Source organism: Vidua chalybeata, chromosome 22, assembly GCF_026979565.1.
Source record: "Vidua chalybeata isolate OUT-0048 chromosome 22, bVidCha1 merged haplotype, whole genome shotgun sequence".
NCBI classification, from domain to species: Eukaryota; Metazoa; Chordata; class Aves; order Passeriformes; family Viduidae; genus Vidua; species Vidua chalybeata.
The window spans coordinates 3,972,815-3,997,233 of NC_071551.1; the positions used below are offsets into that span (position 1 = coordinate 3,972,815).

At 41.3% G+C, this 24,419-nt stretch overlaps 1 protein-coding gene across 8 annotated transcripts; it reads right to left on the reverse strand.

The window, feature by feature from the left end:
• Positions 1-1,249: 1,249 nt before the first annotated feature.
• Positions 1,250-23,999, reverse strand: PER3 (period circadian regulator 3). 8 transcript variants are annotated; one of them, XM_053962788.1, is made up of 21 exons: positions 23,524-23,999; positions 22,296-22,447; positions 21,622-21,737; positions 20,589-20,790; positions 19,500-19,548; positions 17,668-17,810; positions 17,228-17,306; positions 16,528-16,634; positions 16,136-16,292; positions 15,149-15,254; positions 14,634-14,759; positions 13,975-14,101; positions 12,783-12,924; positions 12,045-12,172; positions 11,402-11,605; positions 10,522-10,773; positions 9,271-10,016; positions 8,003-8,168; positions 7,262-7,442; positions 6,497-6,647; positions 1,250-5,109 (listed from the first exon to the last, which is right to left on the reverse strand). In XM_053962788.1, exons 1-21 carry the CDS (start codon positions 23,721-23,723, stop codon positions 5,008-5,010), a joined length of 3,636 nt encoding a protein of 1,211 aa, XP_053818763.1. In that variant the 5' UTR covers positions 23,724-23,999; the 3' UTR covers positions 1,250-5,007. The 8 variants fall into 8 exon arrangements, 7 of the variants coding, with proteins under 7 accessions (XP_053818763.1, XP_053818765.1, XP_053818764.1 ...); XM_053962790.1 differs by having other exon boundaries at positions 10,522-10,770; positions 23,524-23,608; XM_053962789.1 differs by having other exon boundaries at positions 7,262-7,439; positions 23,524-23,608.
• Positions 24,000-24,419: the final 420 nt, after the last annotated feature.

The window sequence follows — 24,419 nt, forward strand, 5'->3', positions numbered from 1 at the left end:
GACAGCTTTGCCTTTCCACGGGAAGGTGCAGCTGGTGTAGCCAGCAGCATTCTGAGCCCAGGGGCAGAGGTAGCAGAGGGCAAACAGGAGCTGGAGCTGGGAGCCAAGCAGGCAGACCCCGGGCAGAGCTCACAGCAGCAGTGTGTGATGGATACCCTGACAGGGATCAGGCTGCTGGGAAGCAAATCTACTACAGCAAATACAGCCCATTACTTCTGAGAATGGGATGATTAAGCATCACAGGTCCAATTTCTCAGCACCTGCCAAAAATACAGCAGTACATCATGCAGCTCACCTCTGACATCCACACAAATGTCTAACTGCAGGTTTTCAGCTGTGAGCCAGAACTTGAGCTGGCAGGAGGATGACTGCTATTGACAAAGCAGAAATGTGGATAGGCTGAAAGAGATGAGATCTCTGAATAAAAACACAGATCCACCCTGAACATTTCTCATTTCACAAGCCCATTCATTTATCCTCCTTTTTTGGAATAGACAGATAATTTGACTCACATTTTTAAGAATGCTTAAAATGACCAAATAACCCTTAAAAAAATATCAATAAACCCTCAGCAATGATACATCTAATGTTACTTTCAAGATGCCTGTATTTCAAGGCACTGCATCACTTACCTTATCAGAAGCAGTTCAGTTATCTACTCATCTAAAATTACCTCTTTCTTTTCCAATTCAGTGTGATGCTACTTTTGTTCTGTACCTTGTACTCCCTGTAGTGATTTTGCCTTTCTCCTGCAGGCTTCTTTAAGCACTATCAATCATATCTGTTAAGTCCCTTAAAGCAGAAAAAGATGAACAAGTTGTTGCTCTGAAATTTGTTAGAACTTCCTTGCTCTATGAGACATACTAATGAATTAAACTTACAAGTTTTGTCTCTGTACTTCCTCTAGAACAAAAAAAAATTTAGGGAAGTCATCACAGACAGAAGCTTTAAGTCCTGCATGCCAAACCCCAGCACTTAAAAAATATAATATTTCACACACGAAAAGTGTTTGCCCTTGTGGGATACAGTCAGAAAAGAAAGAGCATATCCTGGAGTTGTCAAGGTGGAGTGTGACTGAAAAAACCAACCAACCACAAGACCCCTCAACAAAACAGCTTAAATGGCCACAACATGGCCCTTTGCACTGAACCCCAACCCATGTACAAGCAAAAAGGGTATTGAGGGTTCTGCTAAAAGTATATTTTCTACATTAAAAAGAACAAAACCACACATTTCAACAGTTCTTTGCAGCATATTTTCAGTTTTATTTATAAAATCAGATGCTCCTTTAAAGTGTACAGTTAAAATCACAACTGTAAATTCAACCACAGCTGAATATTGTTTCAATAAAATACTCCTACCAACTGATGTAAAAATTCATTCAATTGTGATTCAAAACTCGATTCAGCTGGAAGATAAACTTACCAATACATTACTCATTCAGCAAGTATTTACCAACACTGTAAAAATACATGAGGGTCCCTTCTGTTCATAGCAATGCCATGAAAGTATCTGCACAACAATTCATCTTTTAAAAACATAGTTCTACATTTATGAATACAACAACAACAACAAAAAAAAATTTGCCAGCGAAATCCTCTGAGGGTTTCCAAACTGCTGACACCCCCACAGGGGGTAGTAACTGCATCAGTGCTGTACTAGCATGTTTCCCCTCTGACCACTAAATAAGTGATTTTCCAAGCAGCTCTAAACTGTCTGCAACATTTTGCCAGGCAAAACAAAGCCACAGAAACAAAACAGCAGGTGCAAATCCAGCTGCAACACTCACTCCATTGGCCTTTCTGGTCAGAACTGCATCTTGCTGTGATCACTCCAGCACACTACAGAGACTGAAAGATTAGTACAAGCTGAAGTAAAAACTGCCAGCTCCTGAAAAGTTATGGAAATGAGGTCAAAGGCTTGATAAGGCATTTCATTGCAAGATGAAGTTGTGGTTCTAGCAGGGTAAAGAGTACCTTGGGAAAGTTTGGGGCTTTTTATCCTAGGGGGATAAAACCTGCTGATTTTGCAGCCAAATCCATTTGATTTTTGGGCAAATAACTGTCTCATCATCACACAGGGCACTGATTCATCTGTTTACTCCTCTTACATTATTCTCCTACACCATAATTTTTTCCATAAGCCAGGAAATGTGTAGCCCCAGAGAAGGGATGCTGCACCTAAGATTTAGTCAGGATTACAAACTTGGAATTCAAACTCCTAGGCACATAAATTTTCATTATATATGGCCAGAGGCTCTATGGTATTCACAGCAATTCAAAAACTGTCTGGGCTGTTGTTCAATGATTCTACTGGGCACAAATTCACAGCAGTAGGGGGTACAAGAAGGGTTAACATCTCCAAACAAGAAACACAGCTAACATGATCAGGTTTCCACATGCAGAATCTTGATCACTTGTAGCAAAGACAGCAAGTGAAGACTCCCAAATTTTACTCCTGAGTTTGGAATAAACTGTGGGTATGCACCTTTGTGTCTTTGCCTCTTTTTATACAAATGGGATAATAATAGTCATCTTTTTGACATGTTCATGGACCTCTGGATCAAAAGCATTATTCAAGTGTTAGGTACATATTGCCATTCTCCTGAACTAAGTCTCACTGTTTTACAAAAGAAATTACATGCCTGCCTGCTAAGACATTGCAAATCAGCTCATTGTCATACTTGGGAAATAAACAAAACTTTCAAACTCAGGAAATAAAAATAATGTACACAAAAGAGTCTACTGTTATCATAACTTTCCTTCTGGCTTAGGGTTCCAAGCTATTTTGAAGGAGACAGCTGTCCTTACCTGAAATATTCAATTTAATCTATTTCACTAAATCTCAAAATGCATTGAAGCAATCATTTTAATTTAAGCACAGCTAAGTAGAATGGATTCTAGTGAATAAGTCTAATTTGACAGATAAGTTAATTAAGAAGCTTCCCAACCAAGAAATAACCCTTACACAAAGTATCTGATTACATATTTTAGAGCAAATATTTTTAGGCAGAGTGCTTATAAAGCAGAATACCATGTTTGGAAAATGCTGTAAAAAGACTAGGAAAGGTGTAAGACATTGCCCACATCTTCCTACTTGAATACATGACCTGCTACATGTAAACACCTACTGAAGTCTCTTATTTTAAGAGGTGTTTGAAGTTTGAACACAAGCAGTACTGAGGATGTGTGGACCTCTGCTTATTTACAACACAAGAAAAAAAAAAAAAACAAGTTCAAGCTGAAAAAACTGAAAGACAAAGAAACGTAGCTTAAGAATAAATAGGAACCAACAGGTATAAACAGAACAGGCAAAAACTCTGGAAAAAACCCTCAAATCCAATAAAAGAACACTGCCTGAGACGAATTAGCCTTGAAAACTCAAAATTCTGTAAAAATAACTTTCCTTAAAATAAACTTTAACAAGAAAGATTGTCACTGGATTGACTTTTACAAGTAAAGAAACCTTTAGATAAATATAGTTTTCCTTCAATGACCTGCAGATCACAGTATCTTACTTGAAGCTTACCAGCAACTGAAACTAGAGAAATGAAAATATTTCACACAGCAGCAAAAGGATTGCACAGAACAAAAGGGTAAATAACGTGTTACATCCTAGAACTTTGCTGAGAAAGCCAAGGTGATTAATAACATCACAAGGAAAATCAGATTACATCCAGCTTTTGGTAAACAGAGGGGAAATCAGACAAAATTTACCAGGTTTTTAGCCAAGCATGTCCTGATTGAAGAGCACTTTGAGACATTAATGAGAACAAGTCCTTTTACATACTGAAAGTGATTACCACGTTCTGAACTACAAACTCCTTTTTCATCCATGGATTTCAACAGCCAGAGACTCCATTACAATAAAGAGGTTACATTTTATGCAGGAAGTCAACAGTGCTAAGAAATAATGAATATGTGGTTTGATGCTTAAGTTTAGCTCCACAACATGTGAGTTTTGAAAGCAGAAGAAATGAATTCTTTTTGGTTTTGGCATCACCACAACAAAAACAAATCAGAGAAACTGTTTAAATAATTTCCTATTTGTTATGTCTGGATTCAACTTCTCTAGCCACTCAGGAAAGAAAACATTAAGATACAAACTCACCTTCCCAAGCACTACTAAGGTAAGATAAAACTACTAGCCTTGACAGAGAAAATTTTCCATGGCTCTGTTTTTAAAAAGCAGAGCCTGAGGATTGATACTTTTGGGTTGGTTGGGTATTTTTAATTGCTGTATCTAATTTCATCTCTGGTGTATTTGCAAACCAGTTTTCCTTAATTAATTTATGTATCTGTCTTGATAAACACAGCTTTAAAATCAAAAGCTGTAAAACAACTTGACTCCAAAACACACATCACAAAAAACATAGGGAATAATTTGCTTTTTTTCACTTCTGTTTACTTCTTTTCGATGGGCACAAGCTGGCAAAAGGCATTTGATGCCAAATAACCTAGCCAGTTTCAGCTACTCTTTAAAAAGCCTACTGGATTCTCAAACCAGCTACAGCAATTTCAGAGCCTCAGAATATTTGGATCTTTAGTTTAGACCTTTAAATATTGAACAAAAATGAAGAGTACTGTAGCTTGGTTTCAATACATCCACCTTACTTGGAGAGTAAACATGCTCTGATCAGTAGGTTCATCACCACAGGTTCTTAAACACTGCATCTTTTCACACTTACTTGCCAACTTCAGAAGAACAAACACCCAAACCAAAAAAAATCTTTGTATTTTGCTCATCATTGAGCAGTTAAAGGTTACAAACATAACCCATTCTGTGCCAAGTCTGTGAGGTCAGAAAGTGAAACAGCCTCCCACTGAAAGATTGTCTTCAGAGTCATGCCAGGAGTGGAGGGGTCATGGAGGAAGATGGATTTTCATGTGTGACTGCTCGTGTTGGTAAGAGATGGCCATGGAGACTCGCTGCTGGTTTGGAGCACAGGCAGAGGGAAGAGGGTGGCAATGACACCAGGCAGTTGCACTGACACAGGTGCTGATGTCCTCAGCGTGGCAGGACTGGAGGTGGCTCTCCCTTGTTCTCCATGCTGTCATCAGCCACTGCAGCCTCACAACTTGCTTCCCTGCTGTCACACGTAACACAGCCCTTTGTAAAGGAGCAAGAAATAGCAGTTTAAATTCTTTTTATGAGTGTATTTCAAAGGGCCAAATCCTATGGAACGATACATTGCAATCTCTTGAAACCTCTCAAGAGGTTTGAGAGGGGTGAGACCTCTCTAAAAGCAGAGATTAATTATACAGGTATCCTGCAGATACTTGCCCCTGCCATTTACCTTGCCTCACAGATCAGGTAATTTGTTTAGTGGAACACACAGTTCTACCTTTTTGATAAAAAGGCATGTGACTTGCTTGAATTTGAAGACCTTATCATTCAGCTTTATAAGCAAGCTCCTTATTGAAGATTTGGACTGCAACAACACTGACTAACATAAACAGCTGAAATGCCTGAGTGTATTGATATTTTTCTTGTTCTTGAGAAACGGTACAATATTGAAACAAAGTCTCCAAACAGAAGTCCTGTATTTCTTGCTACTGTCAGAAGCCTGGTTGTATTTGCAAAATCACAATCTGCATTGGAAAACACAACTTTCTGCTTAGGAACAGTTTCAGGACCTTAGAAAATAGTGATATTTGCATACCAATACATTTCCTAACATTTGAGATTATAAACATTCAACAGAATTTTCTACATGATCACTGGACATAATTTTGCTATCTGAATCAAACACAGTGTTCTTAACCACAACAGGACACAAGTTATCAGTGAGGTATTAGAAAAACAAAGACTAGTTTTCTGGTCTTGTTCCATAGCCAAGGACATACATATCTTAGTTTTTCTTATCTAAGAATAAATACCACATCTCAGAATGCCACATTTCAAAACCCCAGCCCAACATGCAGTGCTAAAACAGACAAGAGATTTTTTTCTGGTGCACAAGTACACAAACACAGCCTTAAAATTTTCTGTACAACTCAACACTGAAGCTCTAGGTCTCTGTGGGACTCGACCTGTCTTGCCACTCTCCATAGCACCTGGGAGCCCTTTGAACTGATTAGGGCATTCTTTAACATCCATCAGTGCAAACCAGAAGCAGTTCAGCAGAGTGCCCAAGAGTTATACCAGCTAAAATAATGAAATACAAGATTGAATGAATGAGTACACATACAAAAAACTGGCTATTTTTGTATTTCTTACAATACACCTGACCTTCCTTTGTGACTGAACATTTTTCAGCTTCCTGAACACACCTGATCTAATTTTATTGATAACCCAGCATTACATGCTATTCAATTATAGCAACAATTTTATAAGAAAAAGAGCAAAGGACTTACTACCAAGAGAAAAAAACCATCTCTAAATGCCTTACATGAGATCACGACACCCCTAAGCCAGCCCTGTAAGATGGCCCTGGCTGGAAATGCCTGGGCTGGCCAAGGCAGGGCTGACCTGCAGCTCCTTTCCCACTGCTCACCTGGGTGCTGATTTGCAGGGGGACAGTCTGGGTCCGGATCCACGAGTGCACCTCTGCAAGCTCCTTCTTCTGCCCATCTGTAAACCAAGGCTGCTGCTTTTGCATGACTGCCAGCTTCTCCAGATCCTGCTTTAGAACTTCCTCTTTGATTCTGCAGGGAAGAGACACCTATGAGCACAGCTGTACTACACAAGCAAGGCAGGCACTGACATTGTGAGAGTCTCTTCACCACAATCTATGGCAGAAGCCTAGACAGCATCAGCTGTTGAGAGGGAACTGTACTTCATACCTAATTTGCTTTGTAAGGCTCTTTTCAACACTGGGCTAACAGTCTGGGGTATGTTTGCTGTTGGTTTTGTTGGAAGTTTTGGTTGTTTGGTGTGGATTTTTTTTAATGGATTTATGTGGTGCTTTTTAAAATATGGAATCCAATTATAAATTTTACATACATATATAAGCTAATCACAAGCAACTTGCAAATAATCCGTACTTTTACGCCTTTATGCATTCAAAGTACAGGACAATGACCAATCCCATTAATACTTCAGCAAAAAGGGTGACACATTACCTTATTTTAACAGATAGGGGAATGGGAAAAAAGTAGACAAAAGTAAGTAAATAACCAGGCCTAAACTGCACAAAAATTATCTAAGACACCTTTTTGAAGTTTCATTGGTACGTATGCTGTTTCCACAGTCTCACTTTAATCCTATGTTCCATGCACAGTTGCAATCTACATGTCAGAAATTGTTGATGTTTTCCAACCTGTTTGGCATTTGGTAATTCATTAGAAATCTCTCAGGTGTGTGATCCATCATCACCCAGGCTGACTCATGTTTCGATTTATAAGCTGTCCCTTTTTCTTCTGCTTCCTGATTCTCCTCTTCTTTGGAAGCTTCAGAAGAATAATTACTGGCAAAATACTTGCTGCTTTTCCCACTACCTGCTGAGAATGACCATGGAAGGAAAAAAAAAAAAGCAGATGCCTGGAAAATCCCAGTAATTCAGCACAAAAAGTACACCACCCCCAGTGTATTCTTGCAGGTTAGCTCTGTAATATAAACACAGGTATTCCCAGATGATTGCTCTAGCAATTACTACCTATTGAGAATTCAAAGATAAAGTGCATTGTGTCAAATTATTAAAGATCTCCAAAGCTCTATTCACTTTTCTCAAAATTAATTGGCTCAACTTCTCTGCTTCTGAGAGGTCCTGCTATAGGCAGATTCACCTTTTGTCAAGTAAGATGTAAAGTAGTATCTAAGACAGAGAAAAGTGATAATGAGAAAAATGAAGAGGGACTTCTAGATTAAAGGAACAGCTTCTTAGACTCACATTTCCAACTAGTGACTGAAACAAACTTGGCTTTGAACACTGAAAGCTGGTGAAAAGTAAAGGCCACAGATCTTCTTACATGGATTTCCCATCCCCACTACAGTATCTTGCTATTAATTATATTTTAGCAAGCCATCCAGCACTAAATACCTAAATCTTGGGCCTCCCTACCTGTGCCATGACCAGAAGTCTCGTTGAAGCTAGAGCCTAAAGAAGCAGATAAAGCTGATCCACTGCCTGATGCTGCTGAGCCTGAACCCAACTGAGAGTCCTCGTACAACGAGCGGTCAGGAAATTCAAGAGCAGCACTGTTACCACTATCTTCTGGATCATTATCCTGGGGACAAAAGCAGATCCAACACATCCACAGAAGTTACACTGAAGTATGCAAAAGGAAATTCATGCAGTTACTGCATTTGTCACATGTTGACCAAGTTCTCATATCAATTCAACAGGTTTGTAGGTTTTAGCTCTGAAAATGAGTGGCGGTTTAGAACTCAGGATAACGCTCTTCATGGGTGAAAATCAACAAGCATCTGAACTCTAGTTTACTGGTTTCTGCTGTAGATCCTTCCCCAATTTGTCAGGATATTGTATGGCTGCATAAAGTTAACAATTTCTGCTGACAAGAGATGAGTCAGTTCCCTTCACGTCCTGTTAGATGGCGTGAAGCAGCCATACACATCAAGCAAAGGTGCACTACAGGGAAAATGAGAGTCTTCCTGATTCACTATGCGAAGCAACGGCTTCAGCAGCTCCAGGTACACCAGCTCCCCTTTCAGGACCCTACCCTGCAGTTTCAGCTGATCCAGCCTTTCCAGCCCAATCTGGATTCAGGAGGCAACAATTTTTTCCTTGCCTTCAGAGCTCAGATTCCTGCCTCTGAGTTTACCGCGGAAGTTGGAGAGGCCTTTTCTATGCCCATGTATGGAAACCGACCCACACGGATCCCTGTTCTTCTTTCATTAGCTGCATCCCTGGGAGACAGAGGGAGTAATTAGAAGAGTATCTTCCCTTTGTTTTGGTTCTCCACAGAGACTGTGGGACTGGGTGAAAAAGGATGCAAATTGCGCAGCACTAACCGAGTTCCACATGCATAAAAGCCCCAAACCCCAAATTCTAGCTGTCAGTTCCATTGAAAAGGCTGCTGCCAGAATGCTGAGCAGAAGCAGCTTGCAGCAGCCTAGGCCAGAAGATCTCACATTTCTGTCATTTACTAAGTGCCCACACTGTACTGGTACAAGTTCCCATAAGCACAAGTATAAACTGCTTTCTCCACCTCCTGTGCTATTTGTGACCTGCAGCCTACATAGCACAGCCAAGAGAAAAAGCAGCTAACAAAGTCTGTGTCCCTGACACACAGATCATCACCACCAGTTTGGTGACAGAACACTGTGAAAGTCAGTTTCTCATCTACACAAAAAACCTTTGTTACTTACGTGTTTATCTTCTGCATGTGGCTTAACATCAGCACTAATGGAAAGCTCCATAGGTTTTGGCAGCTCTTCTTGAAGCAAATTCAGCTGAAGTGGGGAGCTGCTCCGTGAGCTGCTCAGCAGCAGGGCCTGGTCACACTGGCCCTCTTGCTGGTCCTCCACAGATGAGTGAGGAGAGGCTGGAAAGGGCTGATCCACAGAGGGTGGTGCTACTGGTGATGGAGCACAAGGAGGGGGTGCTGGAGGTAGCGTGGTGCATGGATATGAAGAGGGGGGATAAAAGCACTGAGGGCTAGGGAGAAAGACATGTTGAGGCATCTGAGCATACATGGGGAAACCCTGAAAAAATACAGCCATAAATGTGCCTATGTTTGGGGGATAAAAGACTGGGTATGACTGTGTTCCACAGCACAGCTGTGATGAGGACACGGACTGAGGTTGTAATGAGCGAAGGGCAAGCTGCTCTCTCTGGCAACCTCCAGAAGAGGTTGGAAAAGTAGACACTGGATTTGAATAGGCAGGAAATCCCACAGGAGGATGGACATTCAGACTGGAGGACCTCAGACAGGACACTTCTGAGGGAGAGAACAACTGTTTCTGATTTCTTCTCTTCTCACATGGAAGACCAATTCTATTTTTACTAGAAGAGTGGCTATCTAAGCACTGTCTCTGAGGTTTCTGGCGCTTGAATTTTCCATGTTTTCCTTTTTTACAGCTAGCTGGGCTCATCTGCTTTGAAGGGGAATCACCTGAGGAAGAGAAATAAACATATTCACTGAACTGACAGAACCAGGGAAAAAAAAGAGAAAAAAATAAACCACCGAGATAAATAAGTGTGGCTTAGTCAGGGAGCTGACTTTCCTCTGGATAATTCTTCCATAAACCAGTGATGGATTTGCTGACATATCTACAATATTTTTCTTCATGTCATCAATTTTCTTATCGATCACTTTGGCTTATTCCAATCAGATCTTTTATGTTCTTTCAAGGGGAGGCAACAAACTACCTGGGATTTGCAGGCTTTATTGCAATAACTATCTGCTTTGTGAAGAGTCTAAGATAGCACGATCCAAGACTGAGCAGACCTTCTGTGTGGGCAATGCTGCTGTCAAATCCTGGCAATCCAAAGGAAGCATTCTGTAAGCAGCCACAATAAGACACTCACTAAATTATACAAAGGAGAACCAGACTTCATGGCCAGGTTGGTGTTGTAAATCATCTAACAAGTCTTTATTTCTCAAAGCTGCTGCCTACCTTGGCCACAGGAATGTCTGTTGTTACTTCCACTTCCCTGTTGAAGGTAAGTCCTAAATGGAGAGAGCAAGACCCTCTGTCGGAACTTGTCAACATAGTTCTGCTCCTCCTTTTGAGTGTGGGCTGACAAGGTCTCTTTTGTTAGCCCAACTGGCTTTAGGTCCTCAGGCAGCACTGTGAGACTCTGAGCATTCACAGGAGGCGGCTCAATCTGCTCACTTCCAACAGCAGCATCCTCCATTGTAGTCACTTCTTTGAAGAGGGAAGAAAACAAATCACTCTTTGCTCTGCCCTTCTGGTGTCAACTACCACAAAACCCAGAGTGTTAAAGAGAAAACAACCTCATCTGAGTTACTGAGCAGAGAGGCTTGGGGACAAAACGCCCTTTCAACTCAAATATAGTTAAACTAACATCAACTGAACAAATTACTTTGCATGGTCTGGAAAACTTCATATTCACTTTGAATTTAGAGGCATTTCTTTCTTCATATTTTCTTAGTACAATAGCAGCTACATACTCTTTCTCTTTTTTTTTTTTTTGCTTCTTTCTGCATTAAAATGAAATAATATTGGCCCCATAATAATTTTTATTTGAATCCTCAGTGGCCAAAAGCACATTGTTGTGTTTGAGGCATATGCAATGAAGTTCAAGGGGAAAGGAAATAATGTAGTCTGTTGAAACTATTTTACTAAAATACCCTAAAAACTTCCAGGCTCAAGTTCTTCCTCACAGCACCCTGAGAAGTACCTTAATATTTCAGGATTCACATTCATTGAGGACGTACCTTAAAATGAACAAAACTTTCTCACCGTGTACTTCAGGCTGGAAACATTGTGTAAATTTACATATCAGTCAGTGTTTTGTGAGTGTGAACAGTACCTGATTCAGGGTGTGGGACATGCACTATAGTGCTGCTGTAGCTGCACTGGCTGGTGACAGATATGACACTTGGAGCCTTGTTGGACAGGGTCAGGTCTGCCAGAGGAGCTCCCACCATGCCTGCAGTTGTCTGGTCTTTCAGCGTCTCTTCCAGACCAGCAGATATTGGCGTGTGGGACTCAACTGCTGACAGCATAGCAGTATCTATTGGCAAATGACAAAGTTTCTACATGGAATTCCGTTCCAAGCTCCCAATTCATCAAGTCTCACTGGGTCAGAAATAACCAGTAACTATGCAGGCTATTAAATAAGACAGTCTTATATCCTAAAAAAAGTATATACATGCCAGTGCAATGTCAGCACATACTAAATGTGGCATAAAATATGTGAGCAACAGAAGGTTCATTTAACAACAACAAACAAGAGTTCCTTTGATGCTTTCAAAGACTTAACATTTTAGCTTACATTTAACTGGAAGATCTAGGAAATTTAGGCAAATATTCACTAATATTTACTAAAATACTGTTAGCAACACAACAGTTTGAGAAGTGGACAAACTCTGGAACACACAAAAGTGACATATAAAGAAAACCCAAATCAGTTTTTGTGGTTCTAATATGATTGTCAGTACACTTTGTGTTACCTTCCAGTGCCCTGACTTCCTGCTGACTTTGCTGGACTTGTTTGTCATCTTCGGAAGATGACGATGATGTATTTTCAGAAGATTTACATTTCCTTTTCAATGCTGGAATACTGCAGCTCTCTAGATATCTGAAATGAAAGCATATGACAGGAAGCTCTCTCTACTTTGGGGGGTGTTTTTCTCCATTTGGAGAGACAAATATTTGAACAATCCAAACTGGAGATCCAGAGGTTGGTAACTAGTATCTAAAATTCACTGCAGGAAGTTCTGGACACGTATCTGCTTTCCAAGGAGTATTTTAAATAAAATCTATTACTCTTTGAGGGAAAAAAAAAAGAAAAAAGAAAAAAGATTACATTATCCACTAGGTTAAAAAATACTGACATTTTATAAGTTATATCAACTTCCTGTTTTATATGGATGCGTAACGAGAAGACACTGACATATTAGGACCATCAAATTCACTTAAATTCCTGTTGCACCAATGACAACCAGTTACAACAGTCAACAAATAGTTGCAAACAGAATCTCTTAGGTCCTAAACTTTTCATTACTGTGTAATTAGATTGGGCAATCCATCCCAATGCTCAGAGAGGCAGAAAACTTCACAATCAATCTCAAATTTATCTCACAGCTCAAATGCCAGACAGTTTAAGGCCAATGCAAACTGCTTGGATATTTACTTTCTGCCAATTAATCTTAAACTTGTATCACTCAAATGGTTTCACAGACTATTACCTGATGATACTATCAACACAATTGATCTGCTGATAGGAAGGAACATGTGGAGTCTTCTTTGCATCATCATAAAATGTGTTGCCTGGTTCTGTGCCATCCCCTCTCAGTGTCTGAAGAAAACACGAAGCAGGGTGCCTCTTCCCTGGAACAGAGGACACCTTTAAATATTCCTCTCAAGGGCATCTAGACACAATCCTCACACAGATATATACACACACAGGTAACTATATACTGGAATCCACATAGTGATACAAGGACACATGGCCAATGACAGCATAGATCTTGTTACAAAGTTATTCTGCACTTTTATCTCAATTTATACGTTTTGAGGCACAGGAAGGAGAGGGGGGAAGATGCCTGAAAAAAGCCAATCCCCCACACCACCTTAAACATCCATTTGAAAGAGCAAGCAAACACAAAGAAAATAGTATATAAAACCTCCTGCATTTAAGTTGCAAATAAGCCTGCAATTAATAATACTCTTCTTTCATTTATACATCACAGAATCCAACCCATTATTTAACAGTAATTCATAATTTTGTATACCATGGATACACTGGCCAGAGTCCTATCAATATTGTCCCCTAGGATAGCACCAGCAGTTAACTTTAATAGAGAGTATCACAGAGCAAAATATTTTCATACAGATTCCTATGATATTTGAGGGAGCATCCAGGTTTCTCCGTATATTTGTGCTACATACAAACTGCAAATGATGTGCATTAATATAACATTAACCACTGAGTAATTAAATCCCTACTTCAGTGGGAAGTAGGGCCATATTGTCCAGCCTTTGATCATTTCTAGGAGTTTACCTGTAAGTAACCAAGGGGAGCTTCCACACTACTTGTGGAACACTACTTGTTACAAGCATGTGTGCATTTTCACTAGAAAATATTACAGTATAAAAAAGGAGAAGTTTGTTAACCTAGAAAGAGACAGGTATGTTCCTCCATATTTCAAGGAGGCGTTAAAAAGTTATTGCATCTGCTGAGGTTATTTTTAGGGATGAACTGGGGGGAGGATGGGGAGCTTGTTTGTCTGGGTTTCAAACAAAACAAACCTCTTCTCATGCCTAAGCCATGCTAAAAAATGCTACCTAAAGTTCAGTGTAACACCAGGTAGCCAAACTCATGGCTACAGATCTACAGGAGTTCATGTTACCTTAAGGATCATAACTACATTAACTTACCTCCCAAAACCTCCGAGCTCACAGCCTGTTCACTTGCATTCTGTGGCTTGCTCCTCGATGCAATGTACAGCTGCTGCCCCAGGTTCTTTATTCGGTTGACATCTGCACAAACTTGTTGCAATGTCATCTTGAGACACGCAAAAAATGCAAAGTCAGAATAAAATGAGTACAAAGAGGCCATAGGAGCTGACTTGGGATCTTTTATTCTTTCAATTGAAAGGGAGCAGACTATCAGCCTAAGCCTCGTATCTATTGGTATTTGTAAACTTAATTAATCCAATTATCATGGTTAATTTAAGTAAATTAACTATGATAAAGCTCAAACAGCCTCAGCATTTGAATGTTTTAATACCCATGCTCTTACTTGGCAGTGAGAATGAGCTGATGACTTACTCAGGAGCCTCACAAGGAAATTAGGTATTTGCAATGCTTGTTTTAGGACAGCACTACTTCCAGTCTCTTCTATAGCAGTCAGCAAAATTAAGAGCAAAAACCAAAAGCCAGCACTCTGTAATTAACCAATTTAGCTTGAACATGGCTTTATTCTTCCCACTTCAGTAAAATTCATGATGAGAAGCACATATGTACACAGTAAACATTTTCATTTTTACAGGTGTATTTTCACTACTCTGCAGGCAGTGACACATTTATAGACTTACTGGTTCCTGTGTTTCCTCTGCACAGTTCCCATTGGAGTCACTTGAAGATGCTATGCTGATGTAGTGCTCATAAGAGCCACTGCTTCCAAGGCTTCCATAACCACTGGAAACATTGCTGTGAACTGGCTGTATGAGAGAGGAAAAAAAAAAATTAAAAATCATCCTCTGAGAGAACAAAATGAAGGAAACAACATACTTTGCAACACAGAACATCAAATTAACAAAGACAATTGAGTGAAAAGTCAGTATTTGTCTGGGCTCTATCACTTGCTTATGAAGAATTCTCTGCCATGCTTCCAACTGTTTCAAGATGCAGATTTACCTTTCAACATAAAGACTTGGCAAAAATGTCAAACAGATTTTTTTTTTTTGTAATGGGGTTTTTGGTAATGAGCTGTATCCATTCAGACTTTTTAAAAGAACATCCTCAAAACAGCCCATTAATCAGATTCAAGTTTCTTTAGCCTTCCCTAAGAAGGCCAGCCTGTGTTCTGAAATTCTTTTGCCTTCTTTACCTGCAGAAGCAGTTTGTAAATTTGTCCTTGTAATTCTCTTATCTCTTTCTCCACGCTGCTCGTTTCTTTACTTCTTGGGGCAAAGACATCTTCATTCAGAGGGCTTCTGGAGAGAGCCAACAGTATTTCACTGTTCATTTCCATTTGATGAAGAAAGGATTTCTATAAACACTTAGAACAGATTCTTAATTGATTCTGATTATTTTATTTTGACTGTTCTGCTGAGTCAACACAGAGGAATGTCATCTGTCCCAACAGCTGCTCTGCTGGGGTAGTGGGGCAGTGCTATGAGAGCAGGGAAGCTCCAGGGAAGTCAATACACCAGCAGAGACACCAGTTAAGGCTGACAAGCATCTACCCCTCTGTCTCCTTCACTCATATGGCAAACTCATACCCCATAAAATAAAAGATCACTTGGCAAAGTCAGAAGGCCATTCACAAAAGCCATTTTCTCTAAGAGAAACCAGGTAAAAAGGCAGTCAATATTTTCGAATTTTTTGAAAACTAAGGAGACACATCTGAAAAATTAATTTGTATGTTCAATACTAGCTGCATTTAGAAAAGACTTTCCCTTGGTAAGTATTTAAATCCTGTATCAAGTAAATATACTAAAAGAAGGTCAATTATTGGGTTTTTCTGGTGAGTATGAATGAATTTTAGGTAATTAGTGGTTAAAGTGATTAATTTTATGCTGCTTTTTAGATTTTGCTCATCTAAAACTGGTACTTTCATTTGGACATCAACTATATGCAAAAACCTGCTAAAATAAAAAGCTGGCTTTGTCTTTTACTTTAAAGTAACTCACTTATTTTCACACCTAATAAACAAGACTAATGCTGTTCTGAAGGAATGGTCTGAAGACAGATGCTAGGCTGTTGTCACATCAGCAAGAGCAAATGATGTCCCTCGTTCAGTACTTAGACTGTTTTGTTTTGCAGAGTAATCAATGAAAAGCACTTTATTTGATCAATTCCACAACTGACTTACGTCCGGACTTTGTGTCGGCCAATGATGAACACAACTTTCCTGCTCCAAGGATTCACAAAACTGGACCAGCTGGTGTCCAGTATGACATAATCCCCATTTTGAGTACAAAATCTAATAGGTAAATGTTCAAAAGGGGGCTGGCCAGCAAATTTCAGTACTGGAAGAAAAACAATCAAGAAGCAAGGTTTAGCTTACATTATGACAGTAGTGCAAGCACAAACACTAACGACTGGGGTTCTTAGAACTTTGGGATTGAATTTACCTTGATCTCAAACTGACTGCATGAGTTAATTTTTGTCTAGATTGCAGATCAGTCACATGTCAAGCGATATGATAAAAGAATGATAAAGAATCATAACACCAACAGAAATTCCTCTAAAAGCAGCTCTTACTTTTCCGGTGAACAGTGATCATCAAAGGACGATCTTCTGGGTGCAAATACATCAGTATGGATGTTCCAATTAAATCCTGAGGTAAGTAACCCAACAAAGGCACTGCTCTGAAACCCAAACACATTATCACAGGTTATAATATAATTTCAACTATTTCCATCCTTAACCCTTTGCTGATCAGTGAAGTGCCCATGCACAAAGTACAGTGAAATTAACTAAAGCAACAGAACACTTCCCAACCCATCTCATAATCCTGCACTGTAATATTGACACATAAATACCCATGACAAACATTTCTGTGCCTGGAGATTTAACAGATATTCACATTTGCAGGCAGTTTTGTGCTTGTTTACATGCAAAGGGAAAAAAAAACGTATTTTGAAGACAACGAGTCATAGGCACATTGTCAGTAATTATGCTTGTTTTCCACTGTTGATGCTACCACAGCTCCCTATTGCCCTGGATTAGGAAAACTGACTGCAGTTCTGTTTAACATGTGTTTTAAACCAACAAAAGAGGTTACATCTGTGGAGCATTAGATGTTTCCATGAGTGGACTAACACAAAAGTGTTTTGTTTAATTACATATTGCAATTGCACAATTCAGCTACTTTACCTGGGTTTCCACCAGATGCATCACTAAATTATTTCTTCTACTCTCCATACATACCTCACAGGTCTTAAAAACTCAAATCTCTCACCTGTCATCTATGTCCAGAAAAACACATCCAGGGGTGTGTGTGGTGGTGAATATTCTTTTATCCATAGGAATTCGAGGAGCTAATAGAAACAAAATATGCACTAAGACAGAAAACTTGGGCATTACTGTTGCTCATGATATTTACTGGTTCCTGAACTTTATAATTCTTTGCTACTTTCTAACCAGTAACTCATAGAAATGTTACAGATTTTTAGGTACTACAGATTTCCCTCAAAAATAAAAATAACAAGTAGAGGTCAAATGTTTTGGGGCCTGGCAAAGGCAGCACAGATATTCTGGATTTGCATGCATGCACACACAAGCTGCAACTTACACAGGTGAGACTACCCAAGCACAGGTTCTAAACAAAGGAAGACAACTTTCATACACTGTGTTTTTCTATTGTCTTGGATATTTTTCCACTGGAACCTCCTGACTTGCCTTCATATCCAGAGTGGATTTTCTCAGCCACAGCTAAGCAGCAGGACTCTGCATCCACATGGACAGAAGTGCACACATGGACCAAGTATGGGGTGATTCGGAAGGGGTAACAACGTGCTTCTTGTTCTTGATCTTTCCCACCCCTGAGGAAAAGCAAAAGGGATTAACACCATGGTTTCAAGGCTCACATAGTGTGTGCCAGGGCAGAGAGCCCTGCCCAGAGAAGTTATGCTGAGCACAAACCCAAATAATCAGGTCCTATGCACACTCCTTTGAGATCCAAGGTCAACACACTCAGCAACACTGACCTCCCTCCTGCTGAAGTCAAGTAGATGTTTTGTCTCCAACACTTGCATTCAGACACTGTCTAGAAATACTCCACTCTAATGGTTAAAGACTACCTTCTAATTCTCAGTCCAAGAGTAGTCACAAGAACCACTCATTTGGTTTTGTGCTCTTCTTAAAGCTAAACAGTTTTTTTTCTGCTTGTTGTTTATTTGACACCATAATCTCTGTCTCCCTCAAGGTTAGTTTTCACAGACCTGCATAAGAAAGACTGCTCCAGACTTGGTGTATTGTTGTTCTTTGACTATCTTCCCTAAGAATTTGTCTTCCTAGAATGTTTTTGAACTGTAGCAGCACAAAACATTCTTGATGAGATCTTAACCATGGCTTTACAACAGCTGTGGTAACAACTGACACTTTCTATTGCAAATGCTTTTCCACCAATTGCAGTATCATACCCAGCTCTAACAGAAAGAATTGAGTTCCATTTTTGAAGATTATAGTTTACACTAAAAGTTACTTTCTTATTGCTCATTTAGTTTTGTAAAATTGTTTTGTTTCTAGAGAGAAGCAAGTGAAGTGAGTGTCATAAAAACTACTTCTGACACTTCTCTCTTTGGGAAAACAAAAGATACAAATGGAAACTGGATACAGCAGAAGTCGAACTCATAAAAAACTATTTTCTTACTTAAGCCTAGAGTGTATGCTTGTGAAAAAATATTTTTACTCATAAAGCCAACATAATCAAAAGATCTGTTACATAAGGGAAGTAGAGACAGATGTTGTACAAAAACATGGGGAAAAACTGTTGTAAAATGTTTATGTGTCCAAGGAACAGTTCCCCCAACCTAACATTGCTAGCTGTCCTTCTATATTCATTTCAGGTGCCCTTACACAATTCAGGAGACAAAGGTGGTTTAAGAGCTAAGGTTGTTGAAACACATGAATGAATCAATGATCAACTGAAAGATGGAGTAAGTGTCTAATCTGCTCAGAAGCAAACAGTTCTTACTGAAATCCAGAGATCACCTGAGTCTGGGGACAGAACTGCACTGATGATTGAAAGCCAATCTCATTTTTTTTCCCTCTTAGTCAGGTTCTAAGCAACAAACAGCATTCACAGCAGCAACAAGTCAGGCTTCACAAGCCTCAGGAGCCAGGCTGCACAGTGGGACTTAGGTGAGTTTCTGTTAAGGCTTCTGCTCCAATCTCCCAAGCAAAACACTCTTTGCCCCCACTCTCAAACAGTAAAAGGGGAAGCAGCAATTTTTCACAAGATCATTCTCCTGCATGATTACTTAAGGAAACCAATAGGTCCAAGAGAAAAAGGTATAAACAGTTTTCCTTCTGTCCAGTGCAAGTTCATGCATCACTCTGGGCAAGATGTTCAAAATGTGCTACTGGATGACAATAATAAACACAGAAAGTCCATTTTGTAATGGAGTTTCATGAGCTCACACTGGCCAGCTGTAACAACAGAACAGTTTCTGCTAGTACTGTACCCCTTGTCAGCCTACACAAAAATAAAACTATAATAATGCACTTACTTGATCCTGCAGAAAAAGGATTTCACCTGGGCATATTCATATGGAGAAGCTAATAAGATGAACACATTGAAAGTATCAGTTAATATCCTTTAAAAGGTCACATGTTAAACTCCACATTCTCCAGACTTTCAGAGCAAGACTGAAGTCTCACAACCTACTCTTTTAGCTACCAAATTGTCTGTTCAAGAGTCTGCTCCCACCTCAAATGTTATCTCTCCTCTCTAGTCCACTCACTCTTAGAAAAATTGCTGACCTGGAACTAAATTCAGAGGAAATGCATATATAAAAAAAAAAAAAAAAGGAAACAAACAAATCAATCAACCATTTAATGTACTAAAAAAAAAAAACTTTCTTCAGTGCATCACTGCAAAAAGGAAAGGTGGTATTTTCTGGCTTTATGAGCCAAGTACCAAAAACTATATACAGACAAGAAAACCACAACTCCACTGGGGTGCCACTGCTCTGCTGGGTAGGTACATCATCCAAGTTGTGGAATCCCCAGCATTCAAAACCACCAGATGTCTCATATCTTTTGATACCAAGGACTTTGGACTTCTCAGAACTGACGCCAGAACAGCCCCATGTCAAGGCGGGCAAAAGACACAGCCTTGGCCTGCAAGCTATGTTTGAACTGCTCACAAAAGCACAGGACTCAAAAGTTTCAGTGCAGACACATCCAGCACTACATAGCAAATCAGCTTAACACTAGGGTTTGATGAGCTGTGTTCACAGCAGGCAGTGAGTGGACCATAAAGACAAAGCACCTAAGCAACCATAAGGTGTAGATTAAACAACTTTAAGCTCATAATCAGACTTACTTTCTTTTCAAAAAGCAGCAGTATTTGGAATGAGTAAGATGATACATGAAACAACGAAGTATGTGCCTTTCATTTACCCCAAGTAAGAGTTAAGCTGTCAGGAGATTAGCTAGGACTGGCCCCACAGCCACTCCAGTTTCCGAAGTGGAAAGGAACAAATGAGGCTGATGCATATTGCTAGCATAAGCACCTAAAATGAACTACTACTCTGTCCTCATTCTGCAAAGACAGAAAGACACACAGAGCATTTAGGAGCGTTGCCATGTCCCACCTGTTTGACTTTCCATGTTCCAAAGGGGCAGGTGAGACTGATCAGTGTGTGTGTAGAACACACTCACATCCTGAGGGACAAGCAACTCCACAAACCGGGAGGAGTCCAACACTTTCTTCTTACAGTTCAGAATAGATGCTGCCTGCTCAGAAATATGCACTATGCGTCCAGACAGCAAAGAAAATACAGCCACAAACGTGTCCTGGAAAACAAACATTAAAGGCAATCATTGCCTGAAACATGGCAGTGATAAGGTAAGGATTAAAAGGAAAACAACCCCAAAACAAACCAACCAACCCCAAACCACCACACACTACAACCTCAGGCTGAGGTTCAAAAATGTGTTGGGTAGTGTGTGATCCACTACACTCTCCAGTGCTGCAGCAGTGTACTCAAGATTTACAAATGCTAGTAAGACTGCATTAGTCTTCTCAAAACAGATAAATGCTTGTCTTTGCTCTGAATGACTGGTTATCACTTCATACACTCCACAGATTTCAGAGGAATCATCACAATTCCACACACAGAAACATTCTGAGAGCTTTCCAATATTTTTTGCATTTTTTCAAGCATTAGCAGTATTTTTGACACATCATCCAACAGTACTGAATTTCAAAAAACACTTTTTTACAGTTGAGTCAAAAATCATAACATATACTGCAAAACATGAAAAAAAATTTAATATGGAGTACAAGTAGAAACCAAAAGTCCCTCATAACTATGGATCTGATTGGTTTAAAAAACTTTCTGCTGTCTCAAGAGACTACTCTGCTGTAAATGAATTCTCAAGGAGCTATTTGTTGCTTCTGTCCAAAAAAAAAAAAATAAATATTACTATTTCTTCACTCACTATCGTTGGGTACTGACACAGCACAGACAAGATGTAATCTTGATTTATCTTTAAAACTTGAAGGTCAGTCTGGCTAAAATTTAAAGGCCTTTCAATTTTACACATTCTATTTCCACAAAACAATGTTAGGAGACTAAATTTAGTGAGATTGAATGAACTCCTTGAGTGTGCCTGAATTCTTACAGTGTTTTTTGGAGTGTGTTCAGATGCAACTGCCACCAACTCTTCTATGCTGTATGTCACCACATCTGCCTGAAATGCTCTTCGGTCATTCAGAGCCTGGAAAAAGTCATTGTTTGCTAATTGGAAAAAAAAAAAAAAAAACAAAACAGAAAAAGCAAAACAAACACAAGGAAGTCAGTAAGGAGACTACTTGGAAAGTATTTCTTACAGCCCTTGTACTTTTGTCATCTTTTTGGTGAAGTCCAAGGTGAGATGAGAAGGTCTGTGTAGTGACAAAGGGAAAAGGAACACTGATTATACTACTGGAGTAATCTCATTTTGTTACAGAATACAAGCATGAAGAAGCAGTACAATTTTAGCTACTTAGTTCTGTGGGAAAACACAAACTAACCAATAATTTTTCAAAGTGGGATGGGAATACCATTTTCCTAATATACATAGACAGTTACTATTAGGCGCTCTTAGCTATGGGATTCTGAAGAAAAGAGAAGCCGTAGGGGGTACCTCAACAGAAGAGATAACACAGTTGTTTAACAAAAATGGCAACAAAACCATAATGCTTCAGAAACTCAACTCTCTGCAGGATAACTGGAATGCATTCTTTTAATGCTATTTGTTGCAAACACATCTATGCAAACCACGCTGCTGCTCTCCCAGGTTTTCTCCACACGTACCTTGGACCTGCTGGACGCACTGCAAGGCGTAGTTGAGAGCACTGATGGTACTGGGCTTGTTAGAAATCCTTTTCTCTTCAGGCAAACACCTTTTCATTTCTTGGATCATCATCATCATATCTCTGTGCGACTGGCTCCAATTCAGCTGCTCGCTGTAAAACAGAGGTTAAACTTCACCAAGGAATACTGGTGTTGATTTTTTTACTACCACCCAATTAAAATTACTCTCTAAATTATCTTTTACGGGAATGGCTGCAGAGTCATGTAATATCCAGGAATGTCCTAACCCTCATTCACCAAATTTCCGGTTGTATCTTTCTCACTTCTTTGCATCTGAAGTTTTTCTCCTCTACCTTCCTCCTTCCCAGCTCCAGTATCATGGATGGCAAAGTCACATTGCAACCACTCAGCTTGCTAAGATACCTAGCAACTAAAAATAAGATGATGTTTACTCTTGGTTTTCTAAATAACACAGGTATTTAAATCATTAATAAATGCTGATTCTTGATCTCTCTAAGGTTTTCTAGCCTTGAAGGCTGTACCTGGTTATGAGCATCTCAGGGAACTGTGAGGTCCTCAAAATACACCTGGATGCAAAGATTTCAGGCCTCGTGACTTCGGAGTCTTTGTCATACTTTTTAGCTGTTGACTTCAACAGCTGCCGAACTGTTAACAAATAAAATCTCCCTCTCCTTACATTTGCTTATTTCACAGACTAAAATATAAACAGTCAATATCCTCAAATCACAGATACTAATCCTACAGATGGGATATGAACCCCATTTTTTTATTAACTCTTTTCCAGTCGACAGTGTCATTAGTATCGTACTCTTACTATATAAATCATTGCATAAGTGTAAGTATTGCGTGGTAACTTCACATGCCTGTCCAACGCTGCATACATCACAGCTCTTTAACTTTTTTTTAGATTAAAAAAACCAAATCGCTGAATTTCCGAACTCTCACGAAAAATTGTCATTTCAGCAATTTCTGTTTTGGTACTGCGAAACAGTCTTTAGCTGAAGCACACACCTAAGCTACCCAAGGGTCGCTGACGCGCGCGGCTCAGCCGAGCCCGGGAGGCGGCACAGCTCACCGGAGCCGCGAGCAGCTCCACGCTCACCGCACCTGCACACGCCGCGGCCCGTGACCCCCGGAGTCCCGCGGCGACAGGGCCCGAGCAGCGCCCGGTCCCCGCTGCCGCCCCCGCCGAGCACATCCCGGGTACCTGTTGGCTTTTTCGCCGCCGGACTCGGGGCTGTGCAGCTCGGTCCCGCCGGGGCCGCTTCCCGCGCACGCCGCGCACCGAGCGCCCGCAGCCCCCCTGGGCGCCGCCGCCGCCGCCTCCCGCCCGGCCCCGGCCCAGGCAGCCGAGGCCCGGGCCGCGCCGCGCTCCGCGCTGCCGCCTCGGCGCTCGCTCGCGTCCATCCCGGATCCGCCGAGCGCCACAGCACGGGGGGCATCGGCTGCCACGGCACCTCGGCACGGCCGGACCCTCGGCCTGCGCTACGGGCGCCGGTGCGGCAGGGAGAGCACGCGCCGCCTCACGGGACGGTGGGAGGAGCGGTGCGCCCCCTCCGCTTCCACCGAGCCGAGCGGCCACCGGGGCCGGTTCTGCTCCCCGCCGCGCGCCCCCCTCGGCTCGCAGGTGTCCAGCGCGAAAGGGCCCGGCGGCCTCCGCTTCGCCTTCCCGCCCCTCCGAGGCCGCGCCTCTCCCGCCGACCCCGGGCTGTCCCCGCTGCGGGCCGGGAGCGCCCTGAGGGGCCGCGCCCCCGCCCCGTTACGTAACGCGGCGCACGCGGCGGCCCCGCTCCCACACACCCGCGCCACGTGCGGCGCGCCCCGCGGACACAGCAGGAGGCGGAGGCGGGGTCGGAGCCGCTTTTATTGGAGGAGACCGCGCGCGGGGGGCGGGGCCCGCGCGGGCGAGGGCACCGCCCCGCCCCTCACGCGGCGCCGCACGCGGCCCCCGTGCGCGCGCATGCCCCGCCGCCACGTGCGGCGCCGGCCCCGCCCCTGGGCGTGGCCGGGTGAGGGGCGGGGCCGAGCGGGGCGGGGCCCGCCCCGGGTCATTGAGGCACCGTGCGAGTGGCGAGCTGTGCTGGTTAGTAATTAATGACAGGA